Source organism: Helianthus annuus, chromosome 7 (assembly GCF_002127325.2).
Source record: "Helianthus annuus cultivar XRQ/B chromosome 7, HanXRQr2.0-SUNRISE, whole genome shotgun sequence".
NCBI classification, from domain to species: domain Eukaryota; kingdom Viridiplantae; phylum Streptophyta; class Magnoliopsida; order Asterales; family Asteraceae; genus Helianthus; species Helianthus annuus.
The window spans coordinates 142794252-142817837 of record NC_035439.2 but is presented as its reverse complement, the minus strand read 5'-3'; the positions used below and the strand labels follow the sequence as shown (position 1 = coordinate 142817837).

At 36.6% G+C, this 23586-nt stretch overlaps 3 protein-coding genes across 4 annotated transcripts; 1 reads left to right on the top strand and 2 right to left on the bottom strand.

Annotated features, from left to right (window-relative positions):
• Positions 1–5601: 5601 nt before the first annotated feature.
• Positions 5602–7043, top strand: LOC110868939. Of its 2 annotated transcripts, none has more exons than XM_022118223.2 (2): positions 5602–6069; positions 6365–7043. In XM_022118223.2, the coding sequence occupies exon 2, from the start codon at positions 6376–6378 to the stop codon at positions 6982–6984; it is 609 nt and encodes a 202-aa protein (XP_021973915.1). In that variant the 5' UTR covers positions 5602–6069; positions 6365–6375; the 3' UTR covers positions 6985–7043. The 2 variants fall into 2 exon arrangements, with proteins under 2 accessions (XP_021973915.1, XP_021973914.1); XM_022118222.2 differs by having other exon boundaries at positions 6228–7043.
• Positions 7044–9630: 2587 nt separating this feature from the next.
• Positions 9631–14004, bottom strand: LOC110868940 (eukaryotic translation initiation factor 3 subunit F). The gene is made up of 6 exons (XM_022118224.2): positions 13660–14004; positions 12881–12960; positions 10969–11198; positions 10759–10880; positions 9993–10106; positions 9631–9917 (listed from the first exon to the last, which is right to left on the bottom strand). The coding sequence occupies exons 1-6, from the start codon at positions 13879–13881 to the stop codon at positions 9828–9830; spliced, it is 858 nt and encodes a 285-aa protein (XP_021973916.1). The 5' UTR covers positions 13882–14004; the 3' UTR covers positions 9631–9827.
• Positions 14005–16627: 2623 nt separating this feature from the next.
• Positions 16628–20577, bottom strand: LOC110868941 (probable aquaporin PIP1-4). The gene is made up of 4 exons (XM_022118225.2): positions 20168–20577; positions 18442–18740; positions 17906–18046; positions 16628–16901 (listed from the first exon to the last, which is right to left on the bottom strand). Exons 1-4 carry the CDS (start codon positions 20496–20498, stop codon positions 16809–16811), a joined length of 864 nt encoding a protein of 287 aa, XP_021973917.1. The 5' UTR covers positions 20499–20577; the 3' UTR covers positions 16628–16808.
• Positions 20578–23586: the final 3009 nt, after the last annotated feature.

Sequence of the window (23586 nt, the reverse complement as noted above, 5' to 3'; positions counted from 1 at the left end):
ATTATTTGTATAACCTTTACTTGTCAAATACTCGCTCAAACGATTGTACCACATCCTTCCAGATGTTTCAACCCATATAGAGATCTTTGTAATTTGATCGAGTACATTTCTTTGGGTTTTGAACTTAACGCTTCAGGGAGTTTAAATCCTTCAGGAACTTTCATATAGATGTCACTATCAAGTGATCCATACAAGTAAGCTGTAACAACATCCATAAGACGCATTTCTAACTTTTTAGAAACTGCTAAGCTGATTAAGTATCTAAAGGTTATTGTATCCATAATGGGTGAATATGTTTCTTCATAATCAATCCCTGGCTTTTGTGAAAAACTTGAGCTACAAGTCTCGCTTTATATCTTGTAACCTCATTTTTCTCATTTCGTTTTCGTACAAAAACCCATTTATACCCTACAGGCTTTACAGCATTAGGTGTAACAACAATAGACCCAAAAACTTTTCGTTTGTTGAGTGAATCTAATTCAGCTTGCATAGCGCCTTTCCATTTACCCCAGTCATGTCTATTTTGATAATCATTGACAGATTTTAGTTCAGGATCATCATCTCCACCCATGATGTCACTTGCTATAGAATAAGAAAATATCTCATTACCTTGAGCTACAAGTCTCGCTTTATATCTTGTAACCTCATTTTTATCATTTCATTTTTGTACAAAAACCCATTTATACCCTACAGGCTTTACAGCCTTAGGTGTAACAACAATAGACCCAAAAACTTTTCGTTTGTTGAGTGAATCTAATTCAGCTTGCATAGCGCCTTTCCATTTACCCCAGTCATGTCTATTTTGATAGTCATTGACAGATTTTGGTTCAGGATCATTTCGGACATGATCGGGTGTCATTGTTAGAGTGCTTTAAGGCCATGGGGTGTGGGGTTCGGGGAAGTCCATGTGGCGTCGACGCCAAAGCCAACCCCCCCCCCCCCGCGATATTTCATGTCTATTTCCAATTTTTTTTATCATATCGGTTCCATATGATATGTGTATGACCATAGTTGATTGATATCTCTTTGTTATTATCATCAACATCTTCCCCATGAGAGGTTTCGGTATTTACTATTTTATCAAGATCATTCTCTTTGTGATCAATTTCCTTTACAAGTGCTTTTCTTTTTCGAGGATTCTTATCCTTTGAACCGATTGGCCTTCCACGTTTCAAACGTTTTTGAGATTCATGAACTATCTTATTATCTATTGCCTTACTTGGGATCTCAACTCGAGCTGAAGCATTAGCAGCTGGTATATGAGATTTAGTAACTCTGTTTGTATCAGTAAAAGCATCAGGCAATTGATTTGCAATGTCTTGCAAGTGTATTATTTTTTGAACCTCTGTCTCACATTGTTTTGTTCTTGGATCAAGATGAGACAATGAAGGCACACACCATGAGACATCATTTTCTCGTTTTTTATTTTCTCCCCCTAATGCTGGGAAGATTGCCTCGTTAAAATGGCAGTCATCAAAACGTGCTTTAAATACATCACCTGTTAAAGGTTCAAGATATCGTATGATGGAGGATGTTTCATATCCAACATATATTCCCAACCTTCTTTGAGGTCCCATTTTTGTGCGTTGTGGTGGTGCAATAGGAACATACACTGCACACCCGAAAATTTTAAGGTGGGAAATGTCTGGCTCATGGCCAGAAACAAGTTGTAGTGGGGAGTGCTTATGATTTGCACTTGGTCTCACTCGAATCGGCGATCCAGCATGTAAAATTGCATGACCCCAAATTGACACAGGAAGTTTTGTTCTCATTATTAATGGTCTAGCGATTAGCTGTAAACGTTTGATCAATGATTCTGCTAAGCCATTTTGTGTGTGTACATGAGCAACAGGGTGTTCGACAACAATTCCCACAGACAAACAATAATTATTAAAAGCATGTGATGTAAATTCATCAGCATTATCAAGTCTCACCCTTTTAATAGTGTAATCAGGGAAATGTGCTCGTAGTTTGATAATTTGAGCAAGAAATTTTACAAAGGCAACATTACGAGTTGATAATAAAGAGACATGAGACCATCTGCTGGATGCGTCTATCAAGACCATGAAATATCTAAACGGTCCACATGGTGGATGAACTGGTCCACATATATCACCTTGAATTCTTTCAAGAAACATTGGTGATTCTTTGTCAACTTTTAAGGACGAAGGCCTTGTAATTAGTTTTCCAAGTGAACAAGAGCTACATAGAGGCATTTTATCTGATTGGGGGATATTTCAATGGATGTCCATGTGTGTTTTCAATAATTCTTTTCATCATTGTAGATCCTGGATGGCCTAGTTCGTCATGCCATAAGTTAAATGTCTCAGGATCACAAGAACTTTCCTTTACTGTCATATGTGCTTGAGGCACATTAATGTGTGTATAATGCAAACCAGAGTGGAGCATTGGCAGTTTTTCCAATATATGATCTTTGCTCATGATGTGTAAATATTTCTTATTATCAACAGTCCTTGACTGAGTATCATATCCGTTATGATATATGTTTTTGAAACTCAACAAGTTTCTTGTTGATTTTGGGGAAAATAAAGCATTCTCTATTAAGAGCTTTGTACCATTTGGTAATATTAAATTAGCTTTTCCCACTCCTTCTATCAAGTTTATAGGACCTGATATTGTATCAACGGTTCCTTTTGTTGGTTTCATCTCATAAAAATATTTCTTAGATTTAAGTATACTGTGTGTGGCTCCACTATCCGCCATACATATATCTGCATCATTTGTCTGCTCTTGTGCTCCAGTGGTATTCATTTTAATCTTGAAAATATAAAGAGAAATAATAATAAGTGTATAACGAAGGCATTGTGAATTATTTTATAATAAGAAGTTTATTTATCAGTTGAAAACGTTACATGAAAAGAAAGACTACTGAAACATAATAAAGACACTTATAATAAAGGAAATTACATAATTGTTGCATATAATTATTATGGTTTAGCAACATTGTTTCAGAGTTCCATGTCATTGGTATAGTCGGCGACATTTAGTTCGACGTTGATATCATTAAAATTATCCACATGGTTCACCTTCTTTTCTTTTCTTTTGAGAGAGGCTTGGTAAAGTTCACATAAATGTGAAGGTGTACGACAAGCCTTTGACCAATGGTTGTACTTCCACATCTGAAGCAAGAAGTGCCATTGTTTTCGGACCTACCAGCTTCATTCCTTTTGTTATACTGGTTGGAATTGGTATTTTGTGGAGTGTGGTAATTGGGGGTTCTTTGATTTCGACCACGACCGCGACCGTGACCACGTCCACGACCATGGGAATTACCTCGGAAACTATTATTTCCTTTGAAGGAATAGTTGCGACCATTACCTTTACCAAAATGGTCACGGCCACGGCCTCGTCCCCATTTTCTTCCCGAGTCTTTAGTATCATCATTAATAACAACATTTGCTTCTGGAATGGCTAATGATCCAGTGGGACGAGCTTGATGATTTTTCATTAGTAGCTCATTGTTTTTCTCTGCTACGAGGAAAAATGAATTTAGATCAGAATATCTTTGAAACCTTTGCAACCGATATTGTTGTTGCAAGTTTATATTTGATGCATGAAATGTGGAGAAAGTTTTCTCCAACATATCTTCCTCCATAATAGTTTGCCCACAGAATCGGAGCGTTGAGCAGATCCTGAACAAAGCAGAGGTGTATTCATTCACCTTTTTAAAATCTTGGAACCTGAGATTGTTCCATTCATCTCTAGCAGTGGGAAGTAAAACTTCCCTCTGATGATCAAATCTGCTTTTTAAAAATCTTCTCACAAAACGCACGGATCCTCACAATTTGAATATTCAAATTGCAGCATCTCATCAATGTGTTTGTGGAGGAAAACATCAGCTTTTGCCTTGTCTTGATCGCTACATTTATTCCCCGCTGTTATCGATTCCAAAACACCCATTGATTTGAGATGTCGCTTAACATGTGCCGCCACGTCATATAATTTTCTCCGGTGATATTAAGTGCCGGGAATTCAATTTTTGCGATATTTGCCATTTTGTTGCTAAACATAAATAAGATAAATATTAAAATCTAAATACTCATTAAAAATGAGATAACATAGAGAGACACAGCTATAAACAAATAAATGAATACATAAGTACTAAAAAGATAAGGTGGAAGATCATATATTAATGTCGGCAACAATATTAATATTATGCCGGCGAATATTAAAACCGGTTGAATCATCTTCGAAATTTTTTCTTGAATAACCTTGTGAAGAAAAGTGTTTATTGCGAAAAAATGAGACTGATAGTTGGTAATTTATAGTGGTAAATTATAACCGTTTTGCAACGGTTATATTACCGTTTTATAGCCGTTATGTAACGCTTATATATATATGTATATGTATATATAATAAATGATGTATTAAGGAAATGTTATTTTATAAGATATAAAATTAGGATGAATAATAATAAGAATAAAAATGTTAGTATACATGAATGTAAACTCTAAATTAAATGTTAGTATGTGCGTATAAATAAAAGTTAGATGCATAAATAAATACAAGTGCTATCAAGTCTTTTAGTCTCTTTATTTTATTTTTCATTTTTTTAGGTATGGGACTTAATTGTTTTTATGATAGGAGTGTCTGGATAACAGGGTCTCCTAAAGGAAAACAATCCCATGATACATAAAAAAAAACATGTTACGTTTTTGTAGTCCAACAACGATCGTATGTCTATCGTAAGATACATCTGCACTGGTATTAGTGTATCATAACAATTATAGTTTATATATTAATCAAATGCTTACTTTTATTATAATTGCTTGAACGTTTCCTTGGCTAGAGCCTCGTGCTGATAACGTGTTATAATATAACAAGAATTAACACAATATTAGTGTTAAAACTTCAAGAACTTTAGAGATGTTGTAAGAGAAAGAAGAAGATAATTGTATAACTTATGAAAGTGTATACATGAGGTGCATTTTTTCTTCTAACTTGAGCTAGTATTTATACTACAAAAAGATTAACTATTTGGTAGACAAGGTTAACTATTCGGTAGACAAGATTAACTATTTAGTAGACAAAGCTATCCCTAAGTTTGACAAAGAGTTCATCCACTTGCTTGGTAAATCTAGAGGTAAATCTTGATCTTCATGGTAAATGTTTAATAATATTCATAACAATTACAACACACACATTTTTATTTTATTAGTCTTCGAACATGTTTGAAAATAAAACAAATAATCCCGAATAATACTAATCGACGAGTAAAATAATCTTATAATAACTATTATTTACAATAATCATGTTTCAAAATAGTAAATAATTAACCACTAATGACCGTCATGACGTCACCAATATTTTTAATCCTTGCTATACAATCGTTATGATTCATTATTGTGTACTAGCCAATAGCAAAGTCTAACAGAATGTAGCTTATGCTATCATTTACTGGACTGAGAGACTTGTAGAGTCTACCCCTAACCAGGCTTGTCGCAATATGGTTAGTGGTACATTATGTTGGCTCGTTATTTCCTTCACCTTGATGGAAAGTGGAATGGAGTCTCAACCATTTTTTAGCCTCAATAGGGTTATCAATACTTGTCAAAAACCCAATAACTTTTCTAGTCCAATTGAGTCTCTGACATTAAGAATATTTGAGATTCGTTCGATATAGCTCGGGCCATTTTTTATAGACATCTGGGTGAAGGGAGGAATAAGGCTTTAATCCCGGGTTTGATTCCATCTTATCCCCGTATATAGAGGGTAGGTACAGTCTCATGACAGTCGATGAGTCAACTTTGGACATATCCCCGAACAGAATAAGTTTACACGTGAGTTTTTTGCCGTTAAAAAAATATTTAAGATTCAGATTTCAAAATGTTGCTCAAATCCCTAAGAAGTCAATAGCTTTCCAAGTAGCAATCTCCAAGAACAAAAAGTAAAAAACAGAAAAAAGAAAAGGTGCTTGCTTGCGTTAACCCCTGAAATTGAAATTGAAATTCAATCCTAAAATATAAATCCCCAAAATTGACGAGTTTTGCAGTTACCATGATAACATGTTCTTGATCTGGATGACGTACTGTTTGTTCTTCTTTTGAGGTAAATCTATTAATCCCCAGTTTCACATTACATAGTTGATTGGGTACAAACTGTTCGACGAAATGCCCCAGTGAAGTGTTGTGTCTTTATAAGGGATTTTATTGTTTTTGATATTCCTTTGAGTTAAATCTATTAATCCCATGTTCCATATATCGTAGATTGCATTCTATAATACCTGTTTCTGATCACTATCAATGGTATCCTGATTGCATACAAACTGTTCGACGAAATGCCCCAGTGAAGTGTTGTTTCTTTACAAGGGATTTTGGTAACCTGTTGGTAATCTGTTGATCAGGTGTTTTGAAAATGAGATTGAGCAGAGGTGGATCAAAGAGTCCAATCGCGTTTATTGCTGTAATCGTTTCGGTGTCTTGCTTTTTTGTGTTGATCCTTTCGGTTCTTAGACTTCCAGACGTATCAGTTACCGGTGGCTCCAACAATTTATTCAAGCATAAAAAAGTTGGTAAAAGTTTAAAAAATGGTGACAGGATTGGAAAGTTTGGTGAGATGATGATCGAAATGTTGCCTGGTGATCTTTCGTTCACAATATTCGTTCCATCGGAGTTGGCATTTGAACGCGATTTGAGATTAAGGGTGAACGATAGTTTAGCGGAGGAGAAAGCAAATGATACGGATGCGATACTTACGCGTGTGTTGAGCTTCACGGTTGTCCCGTGGAAGATTCTTTCGGAATCTCTATCATATGGTGAAGAGATAACTTGTGATTCGTTATCTGGGTTGAAACTATATGTATCAAAAGATGCGGACAAAATGCTTCTTGTAAATGGTGTTCGATCGTCACGGGTAGACTTGAGGATAGGGGAGATGATTGTTCATGTTATGGATGGGGTGATTATGGAGGCTGAGTTTGAGCAATCTGTACAGTCCGATGACGGTGATGAGGATGAAGATTGATATTGAGATAGAAAATTATGATGTCAAAACGCTCTTATGAATGCGATTTGTGTTGAGTTGTGACAAATTTTAGGCTATATGATGGCTGCAATTGTTGTAAGTTGGTTGCAAGACTGAGATATGGTTTTCACACAGATTACTGCTAGAGTGCTAGAGCTTCATAACGACTCCACGCTCAACAGTTGGTTGCAATTTTTGTAAGTTGGTTACAATTTTTGACAGTTGGTTAGGTTTGTGATTGTTAGAACATGTTAAGATGGTTTATTTCATATCTATTTAATTGTTCTCTGTAAAAGAGGTGTGTGTTTTCAAGATTAATTGAGAAAGGAACTGCAATTTCATATATATAGAGAGAGACTGGTTATTGTACAATATGCCTTATCGTACGATGCGTACGAGATTGCCTTACAAGTTACAACATGCGGAATTTTCTTTACAACATGTGATTTCCCTTTTTCTTCGATTTTTTTTTGGTACATGCGATTTTACTTTCTTTTGTACATGCGATTTCCCCTATTTTAATGTACATGCGATTTTATTTTTTTAATTTTGTACATGCGATTTCCCTATTTTAATGTACATGCGATTTTATTTTTTTAAAACATAACGTGCGATTTGCCATCGCGTACACAGCGTACGTTAAGGCATATTGTACGATATACTTTTTCTATATATATATATATATTTCTCCCTCGTTTAGTTTAGATTAGCTTTGTTTTACTTTTTGTTATCGATCTTGTTTATCCATGCGACTGGTCGCGTATGTTGCAGCCATCATTTGTGTACCCTCTGGCAGTGGCGGAGCTTGACCAAAAGTCTCGAGGGGGCGTAAAGTGATGGGACCCAAAAAATATTTTCCTATCGTTATGTTTCGGGTCAGGTCGGGTTGGCTATTCGATTCAAGTCGGGTCAAATAATAATAGTTTCAAATAAAACAAAGTGTATATTTACCAAACTACCCATCATTTATATACAAAGTTTATAAATATTTAGGATATACAATTTAGGAAAAATAATCGGGGGGGGGGGGGTGACAATCATATATAATTTTAAAATTTCCGGACGAAAAATTAGAACTTATACACTTCTAACCGAAACATGGGGTGGGCGGATGCACCCCTGGGCACCCACTATACTTCGCCTCTGCCCTCTGGCTGATCATAGTAAAACCTATTCACATAAAGAAAAACTGAAAATATGTTGCAGCCATGCTACTGTAAAAAGCTGGAACACCATAGTAAAACCTATTCACAAGGCTAATCAGCATGCTCTTTGAACTTAAGGTTTTAAACTTATGTTGGTTTGCAACATTAAGAACACAATGGCGATAATGTCCGTCTCTAGCTTTGTGGTTTTGAAACCAATAAAAAGCATTCTTGCTCTCAACCTTCCTGTAAAAGCTTAACTGGGAATTGTATCTGATCAGTACAATTACTAGGCCTTCTTTGACCTGGATAATTCAGTCTATACTTGTTAGTTAGTCGTGTGGTCCTCCAACAACACTTAGTTAGCACCACCAGAGCTGCTGGCACTGCAGCTAGGTTTCAGACCTTAACCTAACATGTCATGGAAGTGCACGAGTACTCCTCCATTTATTATGTACAAGCTTAGCACCTTGCGTCACTCTGGTATGCTAATCACTTATAAGAAAATTTATATACAAGTTCCGCGTCACTCTTTTTGCACTCTTGGTCTTTGAACTAGTCATTAATGACTTCTGAAAGAAATGATGTGTTGGGTTTGGTTTGGTTTGGTTTGGTTTGGTTTGGTTTGGTTTTACGAAACTAAAAAGAATTTTGGCAAGTGTTGGTTGGTCCGCATAAGATGGAAATTTCAAAACCGTTTATAAGTACAAAATCGAATATGTTATTAGCTTCCTAGCCATAAAAAGGAGGTGGGTGCTCAAAGTGGTTTTGCACAGGAGTCGTGGGGCGTAAGCATAGACAATTGGCGTAATGTCATGTTTTGATGGCATACTCTGGATTTTGCACACCTATCTAATAGTCGCATGTTGCCTGTTACAAGCGTAAACTGAGCAATTTGTGACGGTTTGGGTTGATAGTTCCATTTTGCGCTAGCTTGTAGGCGAATCAGACCATAAACTAAACTTTCAAAAGGACGTACTGAGAAGTATATACAACCCATCAACTCTAATTTTTGCTACAAAAAAAAATCACGTAGAATACGTGTCATGTCTCCAACTACCCTGAATACAGGCAACTTTGTTGGTATAGAAACAAAGTTGTCGTATCCAAATATTCTTGCAGCGTCATGTCTCCGACTACCATGAATACAGGCGTGGTATGGAAACAAAGTTGTAGTATCCAAATATTCTTGCAGCACTCGGTGAATCATTCAGATTGTTTGCAGAGTTCGACATCATAGATACATCGCTTCACTAGTCAATTCGTTAATCACCCAAAAAAGCAAACCAGGTGCCCAAGATGGTGACGATGATAGGTGACAACGGGGACTAGAGACATGGCATGTGCGAAGGCCAACTCTTGGTAACTTTTGTTCACGCTCACTTCAAAAGACGTTTATTAACCACCCAAAAGATCACCGTTTTGATCATCTCTCAGTCACCCAAGTTTTATAAAAGCATCATAATCTCTACCGCTTATAAAATCGACACAACTTCACATCTAAAATAAAATACAAAAAGAATTTAATAAAGTCCATGAATATCAACTGCAGCGGATAATCTCTGTGCATTTTACATGTCTGAAACCGCATTACAAACATTTCCTAACAAAACCAACCTCACAGATTCCACAAATTTCGTACGCACCAACAATTGACCAAAAACCCTTCTCGGCAGAAAAACGAAGACAATATTTGGTTCACAGGATTTGGGCAGCGGTGTTCAACTTCTCCGCTAAACTGAGTTGTGTTCTTGTAATGCTTGACAAGTATAGTAACAGCAATTGGTCCTACAACATAGCAAAATAACATCAACACCATATTGCAAAATTTTTCAATAAATAAATGTTTTTAAGTTTCGTTACCTGTAGACTATCGTTCACAAGCTTATCAAAAGCAGACGGTGATATCTTTGGAAGAGAGGCTACACTATCTGATATAAATCGTCCGATGGAGTTATCTGGCGCCACACGTCCTTCCTGAAAAGATTATAATTAAGGATGAGCAAATCTTAGCCGTTAACCGAAATTAACGAATAACCGCCACCGAACCAAATTAACTGATAACCGGTATTTGATTTAACAATAAGTCGGTTATAAATATGGTTAAAGGTGTCCCATAACCGAACGTTAACCAAGCCGAAATGTATCAAGACATGCTTTTAAAATATATCTGTATTTAAAATATATACATGTTCAAGGAATCAATCTCTATATACATAAAAAACATATACGAAAGATTTTTGTGTTAAATCAGTAGTTTTAAATGTTTGAAAAGTAAATATTGCATAAAATTTGACTCATTTTATGAGTGTATTTTAATATTTTTCTTTTTTTTATTTATAAAAACGATTGTAACGGAGGCAATATTTGTCTAATATGTTCATTTAGTTTAAATTTTAGTTCAAACTTAGATCGGTTAATTAACCAAAAATTAACCAAAACCGAACCATAACCGAGTCTCATAACCGATTAACCGAACCAAAGTTCGGTTATAACCAGCGGTTACGGACATGTTTAAAGGTAACAACTGAACCGAACCGCCATTTGCACACTCCTAATTATAATAAATGTTTAAATAACAATAAGAAAACACTTGCAATGATTAAAACTAGTACAGAACTAATCTCACCACAACGTCATCAACGTATTTGTAGGTATCGTCTATTAACGCTAGCAATCGTTCCATTGTGGCTTCCATTCCTTCCATATCAGTTGGAAGTTTGTCAACAGCTGTGGTCTTGAGAATGTCAACTGCAATCATCAACAAATTTAAGTATGATTGTATGATTGGGTTGGTATTTACTAAATGAACGATTTACTGTTATGTTATAAGACATACATCCTATACGCTCAGCTTCAACCATACGCAGATCCAGAGGTATTTCTTGAAACTGAGCAGCAAGTTGCTGATCTCCCAAAGATAAGTTGATAGAGACGAAAGCTTTGATGGAAGCCTCTCCGTTTGTGAATCCAGTGTCGACGGTCAGATGAACAGGGTTTGCAACTTCTCGAGAATAAAACTCGTGAATGAGAGCACTGCCACCCGTCACACCAAATCCGGTTGAAAACCTGAATCAATTTTAAATAATATTATCAACTTGTTGAAATACAATTTTAACAAAAGGAACACATGCAATGCAGTGTACCGAAACCATAAATGCTTCCGAACTTTGATAGTTCAGATCCTATTAATACTCTTCGTGCTTTCACATGTTTTAGAAGGTTCGGAAATTTAAAGGGAACTTGAGTGGTAATTGAGTTGAGAGTGCTAAAAGAACATATGATCCAATTCCACATTTCCACCTACACGTGGTATTTTAACTTGCATAATCCGTCCAAACATCCCAACCCAATCCCTGCACCTACATATATCAACTAATTAAAAACGCTGAGATCCTTTCTTTCTAAACTAGACAGCTTCTAAGGTGATCTATCTTTCTTTTGTGTCAACTCGAAGAGGGAAAGTGTTGTTGCTCCTAGCTTGTCAGGGTTCCTAAATTTGTAATATATATATATACACACACACACACAAATATTTGAAGCCATTCATCTATCCATGGTTTTTAAAAACGGTTGAGCCGTGCGCCTCGAGGCGCGCCTCAAGGCGAAACGGCCAAAAAACGATTCTGAGGAGCACCTCAGGAGGTTTATACTGTATGTGCGCCCAGAGGGGCTGAGGCGCTAAAAAGGCTGCGCCTCAGGGGTTTTTGATATTTGTTTTAGATGTTTTGGATTTTTTGTGTCAATTTCAAGCAATTTATGTCTTTTTTATGTGTGTTTTTTATTATTTTGATGAATTTGATGATGAATTTAGTTAGTATTACTATTTTTATAAGATATATAATAGATTTTTTAATTCCACCTCAGGCTTACGCCTCGTGAGGCGAAGGGAAAACGCCTCGTAACTCGTATCCGTTTTTTTAAACTTTGCATCTATCTGAAGCTTCATCCTATCTTAAACTTGTATACTTCCACACATAACTTGGTTATGCGTGATTAGGTTGCAACCGGCTAGTCCAGAAAACATATATGAAATGCCTCGATTGTCCACCAATCAGAACATGAAATCCCCGTTATCTTCCATGTATGCTTGGCAAAGTAATATTCAAACAACATAAATAAAATTGTTCCATATCTTCTTGAACTCTCATTTGGCAATTCAAAAAATTATATTCATAACAACATATATATAAATGTTCTGTATCTTCTTGAACTCTCAATTGGCAATTCGATTTACTAATAATTTTCATTTCTCAGGTTGCCATCTACTATTATTCCAGACATTAGCATGAGACAATTTACTAGAAGATCACATGTCATAGCTCATAATAATTTCAAAACTAGCACAAAGATCGCATGTCATCACGCATAACAATTACAATATAAGTACAAACTAAGAAGATCACACGTCATAACTCATAATAATTACAATTATACCATAAAGGTCGCGTGTCATAACTGATGTTAAATACAATATCACTCCAGCTAGAAAAGCTAACATGAAGGCATGAAGCTATACCAAGCCTCTTGGTTAACCACCTAAACCTTGGCCCTCTAAAAAATTAAGCAAAAATATAGAACACTTAAACAGCAACTGATTATCATCTTTCAACTTCCAGCCACGCAAAAAATATTTATATAACATAACATATACCTAATTCAACCAACTGATAGCTACGAGTAACTATATAGAGGCATAGAGCTATACAATAGTACAAATTGACAAGACATTAAGATAAAGAAAATATTACCATCCAACAATAACTTCCTTAGGATTCACCTTCTGGTGAGATGCCAACATATTGTGATGATAATCTATATCCAAAGCAACCTTGCAACATCATACAAAAAAATCAAAAATAAAGCATAAGATAAAAAATTCGTTACATCTTAATTTATAACAAATAAATTATTCACTATAAAACTAACAAAACTCAATCAGTAACCTACAGTCCACCTCTAGCATCCATTCAACATAAACAACACTTCTGCCCTAACTCACTAACAGTAATCAAACCAGCATCCATTATCTATCAACAATTCAACATTAAATCATTATTAACCAAATTTCTACAAAACAATACGAACTAACAAAACTCAATCAGTAACTTACATTTCTAGCTTCTGCCCTAAGTCACTAACAGTTATCAATTAAAACTGAATCATTATTAACCAAATTTCGACAAAATAATACAAACTAACAAAACTCAATCAGTAACTTACATTTCTAGCTTCTGCTGAACATAAACAATACTTCTGCCCTAAGTCACTAACAGTTATCAACCAAAACTGAATCATTATTAACCAAATTTCTACAAAACAATACAAACTAACAAAACTCAATCAGTAACGTACATTTCTAGCTTCTACTAAACATAAACAACACTTCTGCCCTAAGTCACTAACAGTTACCAAAAAAGCATCCATTATCAATCAAAACTGAATCAATATTCACCAAATTTCAACAAAAAATATAAACTAACACCTACACGTCACCAAAACGAACAAAACAGTTTCAATTAACGCTAACCTGATCAGACGATTCGTTATGAGGAACTACATACGAATTACGAACATCAACAGTACCATCCGGAAGAACAGATCCGAGAAGCGTTCCGATGACTCTTTCAGCCTGATCCGGTCGCCTGACAAAGCAATCGCAGATGTTGAAGATAACAAGCGGATGTACCTTGGCGGACAAGCTAGTAGACAACGGAAAAAACTGCAACACTGTTTGATCCGGCGACGCCATACTGTTAATTGACCGGAAAAAGCTGAGAGGTGGAGTGCCGGACAGTGAACTGAGTGCGCCGGTGAAGCTAGGGTTTTGGAAGAAACGTGGTCTGGAAAGAGAAATGGAGGTTATTATATGATTGGATTGGGCTGTAGAAATGGAAATAAGGCCCAAATAGCAAACTTACGAATACGATAAGTCAACGTTCGAAATCAGGCCCGCTAAGGCCTGCAATGTTTGGTTTCCTTTTTATTTCAATAGTTAGCTAAATCACCAGATAAGAATCATTAGATGTCCTCAATCGAGAAAATACATCCCCTCCTCCATAACGGTCAGAGTTGGATGCATACCCGAGCCACTAAGCCACGATATCTGGGGAAAAACCGCTCGCTCGAAGGCCCACTGCGGTAAAACCCGGTTTGGCTCGGTTTCGAACTGGCGACTGACGACGGGGCCCACCGGCAGTTCAGTGAACCCGTCTTCCGATTTTACCATTTGGGCCAGTCATGGAGCCCAACTCGAGCCTTTTCCCTTAAAGATAAATCAATAGAAAAGGCGGGAAAAGGAAAAGGATCAAAGGCTCTGTTGTTAATTAATGCATGACGGAGAGAGAGAAAGTGTCTCGCCAGAAAGGAGGTACCTCGCAGCTGGCTTCATTAATGAGGCTGGCAATCTACCCGTTGGGGCTCAGACACGTGTCTGAGTTCCCCAAAGTCTTTATGAAACCGTTAGATGGTCTCAGTAGCGTTCCTAATGGAGATAAGCAACTTCCTTTATATAAGGAAGGTAAGGTGCGTAACAAAGGTAAGCATCCAAGAGCCTTCTCATTAAATACACAAAACACTTCATTTATTCCGACAACCCCGGACCTCATTTATCACCCACATTATCCTGAATTCACACCAAGGAGAATATTCCGGCGATTACACTCGTCGGAATATGCTTCTCACTTTCTCCGGCAAGTTTACTTAGAGGCTGTTTGTTTAGCTCTTAATGAGCCTCTTAATGGTTCAGACATCTTACTGGTTCAGCATTTAATGGTTCAAACTGTTTGTTTCGTGAGCAGATGTATGAATGGTTCAGACATTTGTCTCTGAATGGTTAAGTTTTATACTGAGTCTGAATGGTTAAGATTTCTAATCTGAATTGGTTAGACATTTCCCTCTGAACGGTTAAGCATTATACTGACTCTTAATGGTTCAGATCTCTTACTGGTTTAGCACTTAATGGGTTAGACCTCTTACTGATTCAGCACTTAACCATTCAGAAGTTGTCAAACAGCCCCTTACTCTCACGCCGGAGCTTGGTCACGGATTCCCCCTCCGGGGTCCCCGTGACGAGGCTAACGGTTTTTTCTCTTGTAGGACGACGAAGCAACACCTTTACAACGTTGACGAGACCCATTGACCGTCAACCGGGACTTGAGGACTCGACAGCGACCTCCAGAGAGGCCTAGTTCTAAACTTCATTGCCACCACCAATGTTCTCCAAAGTGATGTTTGGTTTTCTTTAATTGTTGGGATATGATCAGAACCGAGGATTAAATAGCTAACCTTGATCGTTGAAAATTTGAAGCTGAGCCGTAGAGATGCATATATTGGGTTCTGGGCCCAAATCGGTATTTAGGTTAAACTCGTCCAGGCTTGGTCAAACCGGGACATGTTGAAATCCGTTTATAAGGGGGAAAAGAGTCGGTTTGGTTTTAAATCAGGTTATGACAGATTCGTTTCGAGCTTCAGCAAGGGGTTTCTCAACCTGGTTTTAACCCTAAGGCCCGGGTTGGGTCGGGTCCAAAACGGGCTCTCTCAAACCGGTGTGTATAACGGTTTCGTTTAGGTTAAAAACCAATTTCGGTTCCCAATCTGACTTTTTGTTCATCTCTACACCGAACTAAAATAGCAACAACTTTATTTATGAATAAATTGATGTGAAACAAAATTTACTTTTGGTGAGCCGATAAAACCTACAACTTAAGCTAAAAAATAATTGGTATAAATCATGCTATAACTTGATATTAAGATATATGCCAATAGGTAAGAGACGTGTGAACTTGTGATACTGGATGAAAACATTATATGAACCTAACATAAAATTAAAGAGTTTGAGTTTAGTCTAAGATTAACGGTTTTGAGAGAGAGATGGCTCAATATTTTGTGCTATAGTTTGTCAGTCTGCTTTCCTCTTAAACTACCTGTAGGGTCATGTGGGTGTGAAAAAAAAAAGTGTTGTCACTGGACGACACCTCATCACCACCTAAGTAGAAGAGGAAATTACTCACTAGTAGGCTGGCTAGTAGCCATGCGGGTGTCAATTTCTTTAATAAAAAAAACATCACCCAACATTCACATATTGTCCATTTCTCCGGTGGCCACACCCGCACCCCCACGCCAACCCCAGATTAGTGTGTCACGCCCACACTTGCCTACTGGGTGCCCCATACCCACATCTTGATACCACTAAACATAGTGTTAGGAGCTAGTGTTTCATAAAATGTTAAAAACAATTAGTTGTTTAGATTAATCAAATGAGATGTTAAGTTTTGTAGTATGCAACCTTTCAAAAAAAAAAGTTTTGTAGTATGGATGTTTAAAAGTTAAAACTTTCTCCATACCTAAAGTGAAATTTTAAAATTAGGATTTTATCACCTTTATCATTGATTTATCACTAGACTTGCATCCCATTCAGCTAAACTAAACATATAACCAATCTCTTAGGCCATATTTGGCTTAACTTTTCAAAACAACTTATGACTTTTTGGAAAGCATAACAAAAAAAAAACACTTGATTACGTAGACAAAAATATACAGCATACAACGTACGACAAATCGATAATACAAGATAAGCCCACAAGCACTTCCAGGGGCCCCACACACTCAATCCACTTAAAATGGGATTTGATTATTAGCAACAAAAAAAAGGAAACCACTAACTAATTATATAAATCTTCATTTGCTCTTGAATGGTATGGCTCTGATCACAACTTGATGGTAAAGTGCTGCTAATGCTGCCCCAATAAATGGTCCAACCCAGAACACCCACTGTTCACACATACAACAAATCTATTATCACCAAGTTCATATTAAATTAAACTAGTAACATTATCCACACGCGTTGCGGCACGGGTACATCTCAAACTTCGAAAGGATGACTCGAAATTTATGTAAAACACAATGCACCCAAAAGAAACCAGATCGAAAAACAAATGCTCTTGAAAACGCTAGGCCTGTAGCCATGGACATGTTAAAGAAAATATGTGTAAAACACAATGCACCTAAAAGAAGGAGTGAAGTTTTTTAGTAATTCGTAATTCTTAAAACGCCATGCGGATATGAACAAGTTAGTGAAAAACGTGTAAGAACCTTAAATACGCAAAACGCAGGGAGGGACCAAAAATGAAAATTTTCAATAATTTGCGTGTATGAGGGTTTAGGCAAAACGTCAACGTAAAAAACAATGAGAAACGGAAACTAGCTAAAACCCGATGCATAGAAAATTAAAAAAAAAAGCAAACACAATTCCCAAAACGTCACGCAAATATAACCAAGTTAGTGATAAATGCCAATTTACAAAAGTTAAAGGGTTAAAGAAGCAAATTATAAAAGCTGAGGAGAGTAGGATTTAAAGTGTAAATTGTAAAAGTGGAGGGGTGTCGGTGGAAAATGCCACCGACATTTTTGTTTAAGGGGCTGTTTGGCAACATCTGAATGGTTAAGTGCTGAACCAGTAAGTGGTCTGAACCATTAAGTGTTGAACCAGTAAGAGGTCTGAACCATTAAGAGTCTGTATAATGCTTAACCGTTCAGAGGCAAATGGCTGACCAATTTAGATTAGAGGTCTTAACCATTCAGACTATGTATAAATCTTAACCATTCAGAGGCAAATGTCTGAACCATTCAGACATCTGCTCGTGAAACAAACAGTCTGAACCATTAAGTGCTGAACCAGTAAGAGGTCTGAACCAAATAGCCTCATTAAGAGGTAAACAAACAGCCCCTAAGATATATAACAAAATTTGTAACTTAAAGATTGGTACAAGACTTACGTGATCATCCCATGCGTTATCCTTGTTATAAATAATGGCAGCTCCCAAACTCCTTGCTGGGTTAATTCCTGTTCCGGTTACCGGAATAGTGGCCAAGTGCACCAGAAACACCGCGAACCCGATTGGCAACGGGGCCAGTAGCTGAAAATAATCCAAAATTTCATACCCGAGTTATTTTTTTTTTGAATTTTTAGCTGGTTTAGGAGAGTGAAAAGCGTTTATAAGCGGTTTCTAAAACATGTTTAGTTTGTATGTAATCCGCTACGCAGAGTAGCGGACTATCCAAGTTTGCTATTTGAACAACTGGACTTTAAAAGGATACATTTTTTTTTCTAATCAAATATTTCATTTAATATATAATTTGATTTTTCTCTCTATACACCTTTAGATTACACCAAATTATATTCAAAATAAAGTATTTTAAAAATCTGACGAGTGTAAAAATTATTTATTCTTTTTTGTTTTCAATATAACTCGTTTTTTCATAAATTTTATATCGGAATTTATCGTAAATATATGGTTGGGGTTGATCATACCGGAACGTGAGAGTCGCGGGCGCTACGTTTGGCGTCGGTAGCCGAGAAAACGGTGTAAACAAGGACAAATGTTCCGACAATTTCAGCACCAAGGCCTGCGCCTTTAGTGTAAGCATCGGCAACCGTGTTGGCGCCACCACCAAGTAATTTGTATTCGGTGCTACCTTCGAACGCTTTAACGACGCCAGCACCGCAGATCGCTCCAAGACATTGCATCAGAATGTAGTATAATGCTCTAGTCAGCGACAACTTTCTCGCGAGAAACAACCCAAACGTCACCGCCGGATTAATATGACCGCCTGAAATTGACCACATAATTAGGTCATGTTTGGCTTAGCTTTAACAACTTATAACTTTTTGGAAAAGTGAATAAGTCACAATCGAGTGACTTATTGACTTTTCCCCTCACAAAATAGTTTTACCCAAACTTTGGTGGTTCATCCTAAATGCCACCTCAACATTTAACTCCCACACATTTTGGAGTGTATCCACCAAAAATCACCAAATACCAAAATGTGTGTGTATATATATGTACGTGTGTGTGTGAGAATGATGTCATGAGAGAATCGGAGTGGCCACCAAAATTTGGTGCCAAAAATCGAGGCCATTTTGGACGGCGTTCCTGTTTGGGCCGCACGTTACGAATGCCATAACGGTAACCCAAACAAGCCTCTATCCAAACTTTACTTATCAGCTTGCGAGCCTGATCGTGGACAATGTTTATAATTTTTGTTATTGTTTAAAATATATGTCTAACTTAATAGTTATTATTGTTAGTTACATTTAAAGTAACTAAATATTATATATTATGTTATAGGCAAAAGATCAAATACAAATAATCTTAACATACTAAACATACAACTTGAAGGAAAACTCAAAAAGACAAGGTGGCATTTTTGTAATTACCACCAACTATCAAAGTTACAACCAAAAATACCTAAAAAAACACAAATTTTTTTTTTTAACATTTTTTATTAAAAAATCGCTATATTTCGTTAGCAAAAAAAAAAAAAAATTTTTTTTTTTTGGCTGCTACTAAAAGTAACGATTTTTGGGGGGTGGGGGAGGGGGGTTTAGGTTTTTTTTTGGGGGGGGGGGTTTAGTTTTTAGCATTTTAGCTTGGGTGGGGGTGGGGGGTTAGGTTTTTTTTAGGTTTTTTTGGGGGGGGGGGGTTAGGTTTTTTTAGGTTTTTGGGGGTGGGGGTGGGGGTGGGGGGGGGTTAGGGTTTTTTTTAGGTTTTTGGGGGGTGGGGGGGTGGGGGGTTTAGGTTTTTTTTGGGGGTGGGGGAGTGGTTAGGTTTTTTTAGGTATATTTGTAGAGTAACTTTGATAGTTATTGATAATTACAAAAATGCCACCTTGTCTTTTTGGGTTTTCCTTCAATTTGTATGTTTAGTATGTTAAGATTATTTGTACAAGAACTGTACCCTTATGTTATATATGGAAATTATAATTATAACTATATATATATATATAAAAAGAGTTAGTTATAATGCATATTAGTTAAATACTAAATCAAATATTACAAATAATAAACTAGCGAGTCAAACACGAGCTTGAAAACCACTCATGAGTCAAACTCAAGCGTGAGTGGACCAAGCTCAAGCTTCATAATTAAAGTCAAAACGAGCCCAACTCAAGCTTAGCCAAACTCGGCCTCGGCTTGTCTCATTTACACCACACTAGAACTAACCATCAAGCCAAACAACAATGAACCATCAAAATACCTGAGATTCCAGCAGTACAATAAACAAGCGCAAAGATCATCCCACCAAACGCCCACGCAATCCCTTGAATCCCCACCGTCCCGCATTTCGTCGGCGACTTAACCACCCCCATAACCGTTAAAACGGTCACATACAAAAACAAAAATGTAGCAATAAACTCAGCAATCCCAGCCCTGTAAAAAGACCAAGATGACAACTCCGACGCCTCGAATAAAGGCGCTGGAGGTGGCTCTTGGTAGTCCTTATCGGGCACCTGCGCCGCCGTCCCGATCGGTTGCCGTTCCCGGTACTTGTTAGCTCCCAGTCTAACATCCTCTTCTTTTCCCTCCATTATTGGTTAATGATGATAATAGTAATATTATAATTATTGTTATCTCTAGCCGGAATGTTATATTCGTGGTGGTGAATGTGGTGGGAGAGTGGTGGTTATATATAGGGGTGGTGGTGGGGTATAAGTTTTTTTTTTTTTTTTTTTAATTTTTGAGTTAAATACCATTTTAGTTCATCTTGGTGGCCAGTTACTCTAAATGTTTCATTTTTTGCTTTGCTTGCTTGTGAGTTCAAAAATATTTCAGAGTTGTCATTGTAGTCCATTAGGTTAACTTCATCCATTTCTTCGGTTAACGAGAAAGGCATTTCGGTAATTTTATATGTAATTTTGTTAACTAGAAAGACAATTTGGCCATATAAAATGATCAAATTGTTTTTCTCGTTAACAGAAATAATGGATGAAGTTAATCCAGTAGACTAAAATGACAACGACGAAACCTTTTTGGACCCACATGCGAAAAATGAAATTTTTTGACTAAACATGCAAAATGACCCAAACCACAAGGACTAAAATGACATTTGACTCTTAATTTTTTATGAACGTCAAATTTGGATCACTGACAGCACTAGCGAAATCATCCGATTATATTCATCTCTATTAGGCTATAATACTTATATACCAGTTCAGGAGTAAACTCAATAAATCTGGAGAAAAACCCGTATGAAATCTAAACTCATATTTATGGTATCTCAGACTTATCTCATCTCTAAAATATTACCGGACTATGCCATGGGCGGTGGTGGGGTATAGTGAGGGACAAAATGGTGTATTGTATCACCGTCCAGACCATAATAATGGAAGTGTGAAGTCGTTTATTACTGCTAATGGACAACAACGTTAGTATGGGTCGGTTAACATCTACATGAGAAGAGTGGGTGTATTACGTGGCGGGATAATGGCCATACACGTGTGCAAAGAGGAGTGAGGGGTGGTTTGATGATGACTCATGCACCGCCCCATGATATAGTGGGAGATTCTTATTGTCTAGTATCCACTTGTGTTTTTTTAGAGTTATAATCAATGGATACATAATTAGGCTTTAATCGGTTGGCAAAAGATCAAATACAAATAATCTTAACATACTAAACATACAAATTGAAGAAAAACCCAAAAAGACAAGGTGGCATTTTTGTAATTACCACCAACTATCAAAGTTACAACCAAAAATACCTAAAAAACATAAATTTTTTTTAAACATTTTTTATTAAAAAATCGCTACATTTCGTTTGCAAAAAAAAAAAAAAAAAAAAAAAAAAAATTGGCTGCTACTAAAAGTAGCGATTTTTTAATAAAAAATGTTAAAAAAATAAAATAAAATAATTTGTGTGTGTTTTTTTTTTTAGATTTTTTTAGGTTTTTTGGAGGGGTTTAGTTTTTAGCATTTTAGCTTGGGTTGGGGGGGGGGGGTTAGGTTTTTTTTAGGTTTTTGGGGGTGGGGGTTAGTTTTTTTTTTAGGTTTTTGGGGGTGGGGGTGGGGGGTTAGGTTTTTTTTAGGTTTTTGGGGGTGGGGGGTTAGGTTTTTTTTAGGTTTTTGGGGGTGGGGGTGGGGGGGGGGGGGTTAGGTTTTTTTTTAGGTTTTTGGGGGTGGGGGGGTTAGGTTTTTTTTAGGTTTTTGGGGGGTGGGTGGGGGGGGGGGTAGGTTTTTTTTAGGTTTTTGGGGGGTGGGGTGGGGGGGTGGGGTGGGGGGGTGGGGGGTTTAGGTTTTTTTTGGGGGTGGGGGGAGTGGTTAGGTTTTTTTAGGTATATTTGTAGAGTAACTTTGATAGTTATTGATAATTACAAAAATGCCACCTTGTCTTTTTGAGTTTTCCTTCAATTTGTATGTTTAGTATGTTAAGATTATTTGTACAAGAACTTTACCCTTAATCGGTTTGGATATCGGTTTATTTGGTTTCGACTTTTATTTTTGTCGTAACGAAAACTGAACCGGTCCGAATTCGAAAAGTGTCTGACCGAATCGACTTATTTGGTTCGGTGTGGTTAGTTTTAGAAATATATACAGATATCGGTATTAATGTTTTCATCAATTTAGATATCGGTAATTGAAAACCGAACCAATTCAAATTCGAAAAGTGTCTAACTAAATCGATTTATTTGGCTCGGTTATCAGATTAAACCGCTTATTATTCGGTTTATTTGATGGAACTCGGTTCGTTTATCTGGATAAGCAAGATTTATGGAAACGAACTGAATTCATAATTCGGTTTTGTTTTTTCCGGTTACGGATACGGTAGTGTTTTTGGTTTTCTTTTTGTGCACCCCTGATTTTAAGCTAACGCTTACATTTTTGTTAATATATAACTATTAGATTGTATCGGTCAAGTTATTCTACAAAGTCTTCTAATTGTAAGAAGTGTAAGAAGGATTTATAGAGTGACAAGTGTCCAATAAGCTAAAACTAAACCCACTACATCACCACCAAAAACCTAAACACCCACCCCCACCCAAAAACCTAAACCCCCACCCCTCTCGGCAAAAAAAAAAAAAAAAGAGAGAAAAAATTTTTTTTTTTTTTTGGGGGGTGATGTGGGGGGGGGGGGTTAGGTTTTTGGTGGTGGTGGATGTTTAAGGTTTTTTTTTTTTTTTTTTTTTGTAGTGGGGTTTTTTGTCTAGTGGGTTTTTTAGGTTATTGGACACTTGTCACTCTATAAATCCTTCTTACACTTCTTACAATTAAGATCCTTTGTATTTGATCCTAATCCTAGATTGTATAATAGTCAACGTCAAGTTAAGTGTATATACTATATAGTTTCAAAACCTTCAGTTAATATAGTTTAATGATTATTGATTAAAGATAAATGTAAGAAATTACATAATGCGACTTTAAAGTGAAAGTCATTTTCATGTTTGTTAAATCAAGTAACAAATAAATTTCGTCCAAACAATTTTGGGACATAACATATGTATAAAGGCGAGTATTTGGACCTCTAGATTTAAAGCGAAGGCATACATCCCAAGTTTGCTTATCCATCAATGGTAAGGTCCCCTATTCATAGGAATTATTACAGCTATTAATGGACTATTAATAGTTTAGACTTATTGCTGGTTCAACACTTAGGGGGTGTTTGGGGTTGAGTTTTGAAAATAG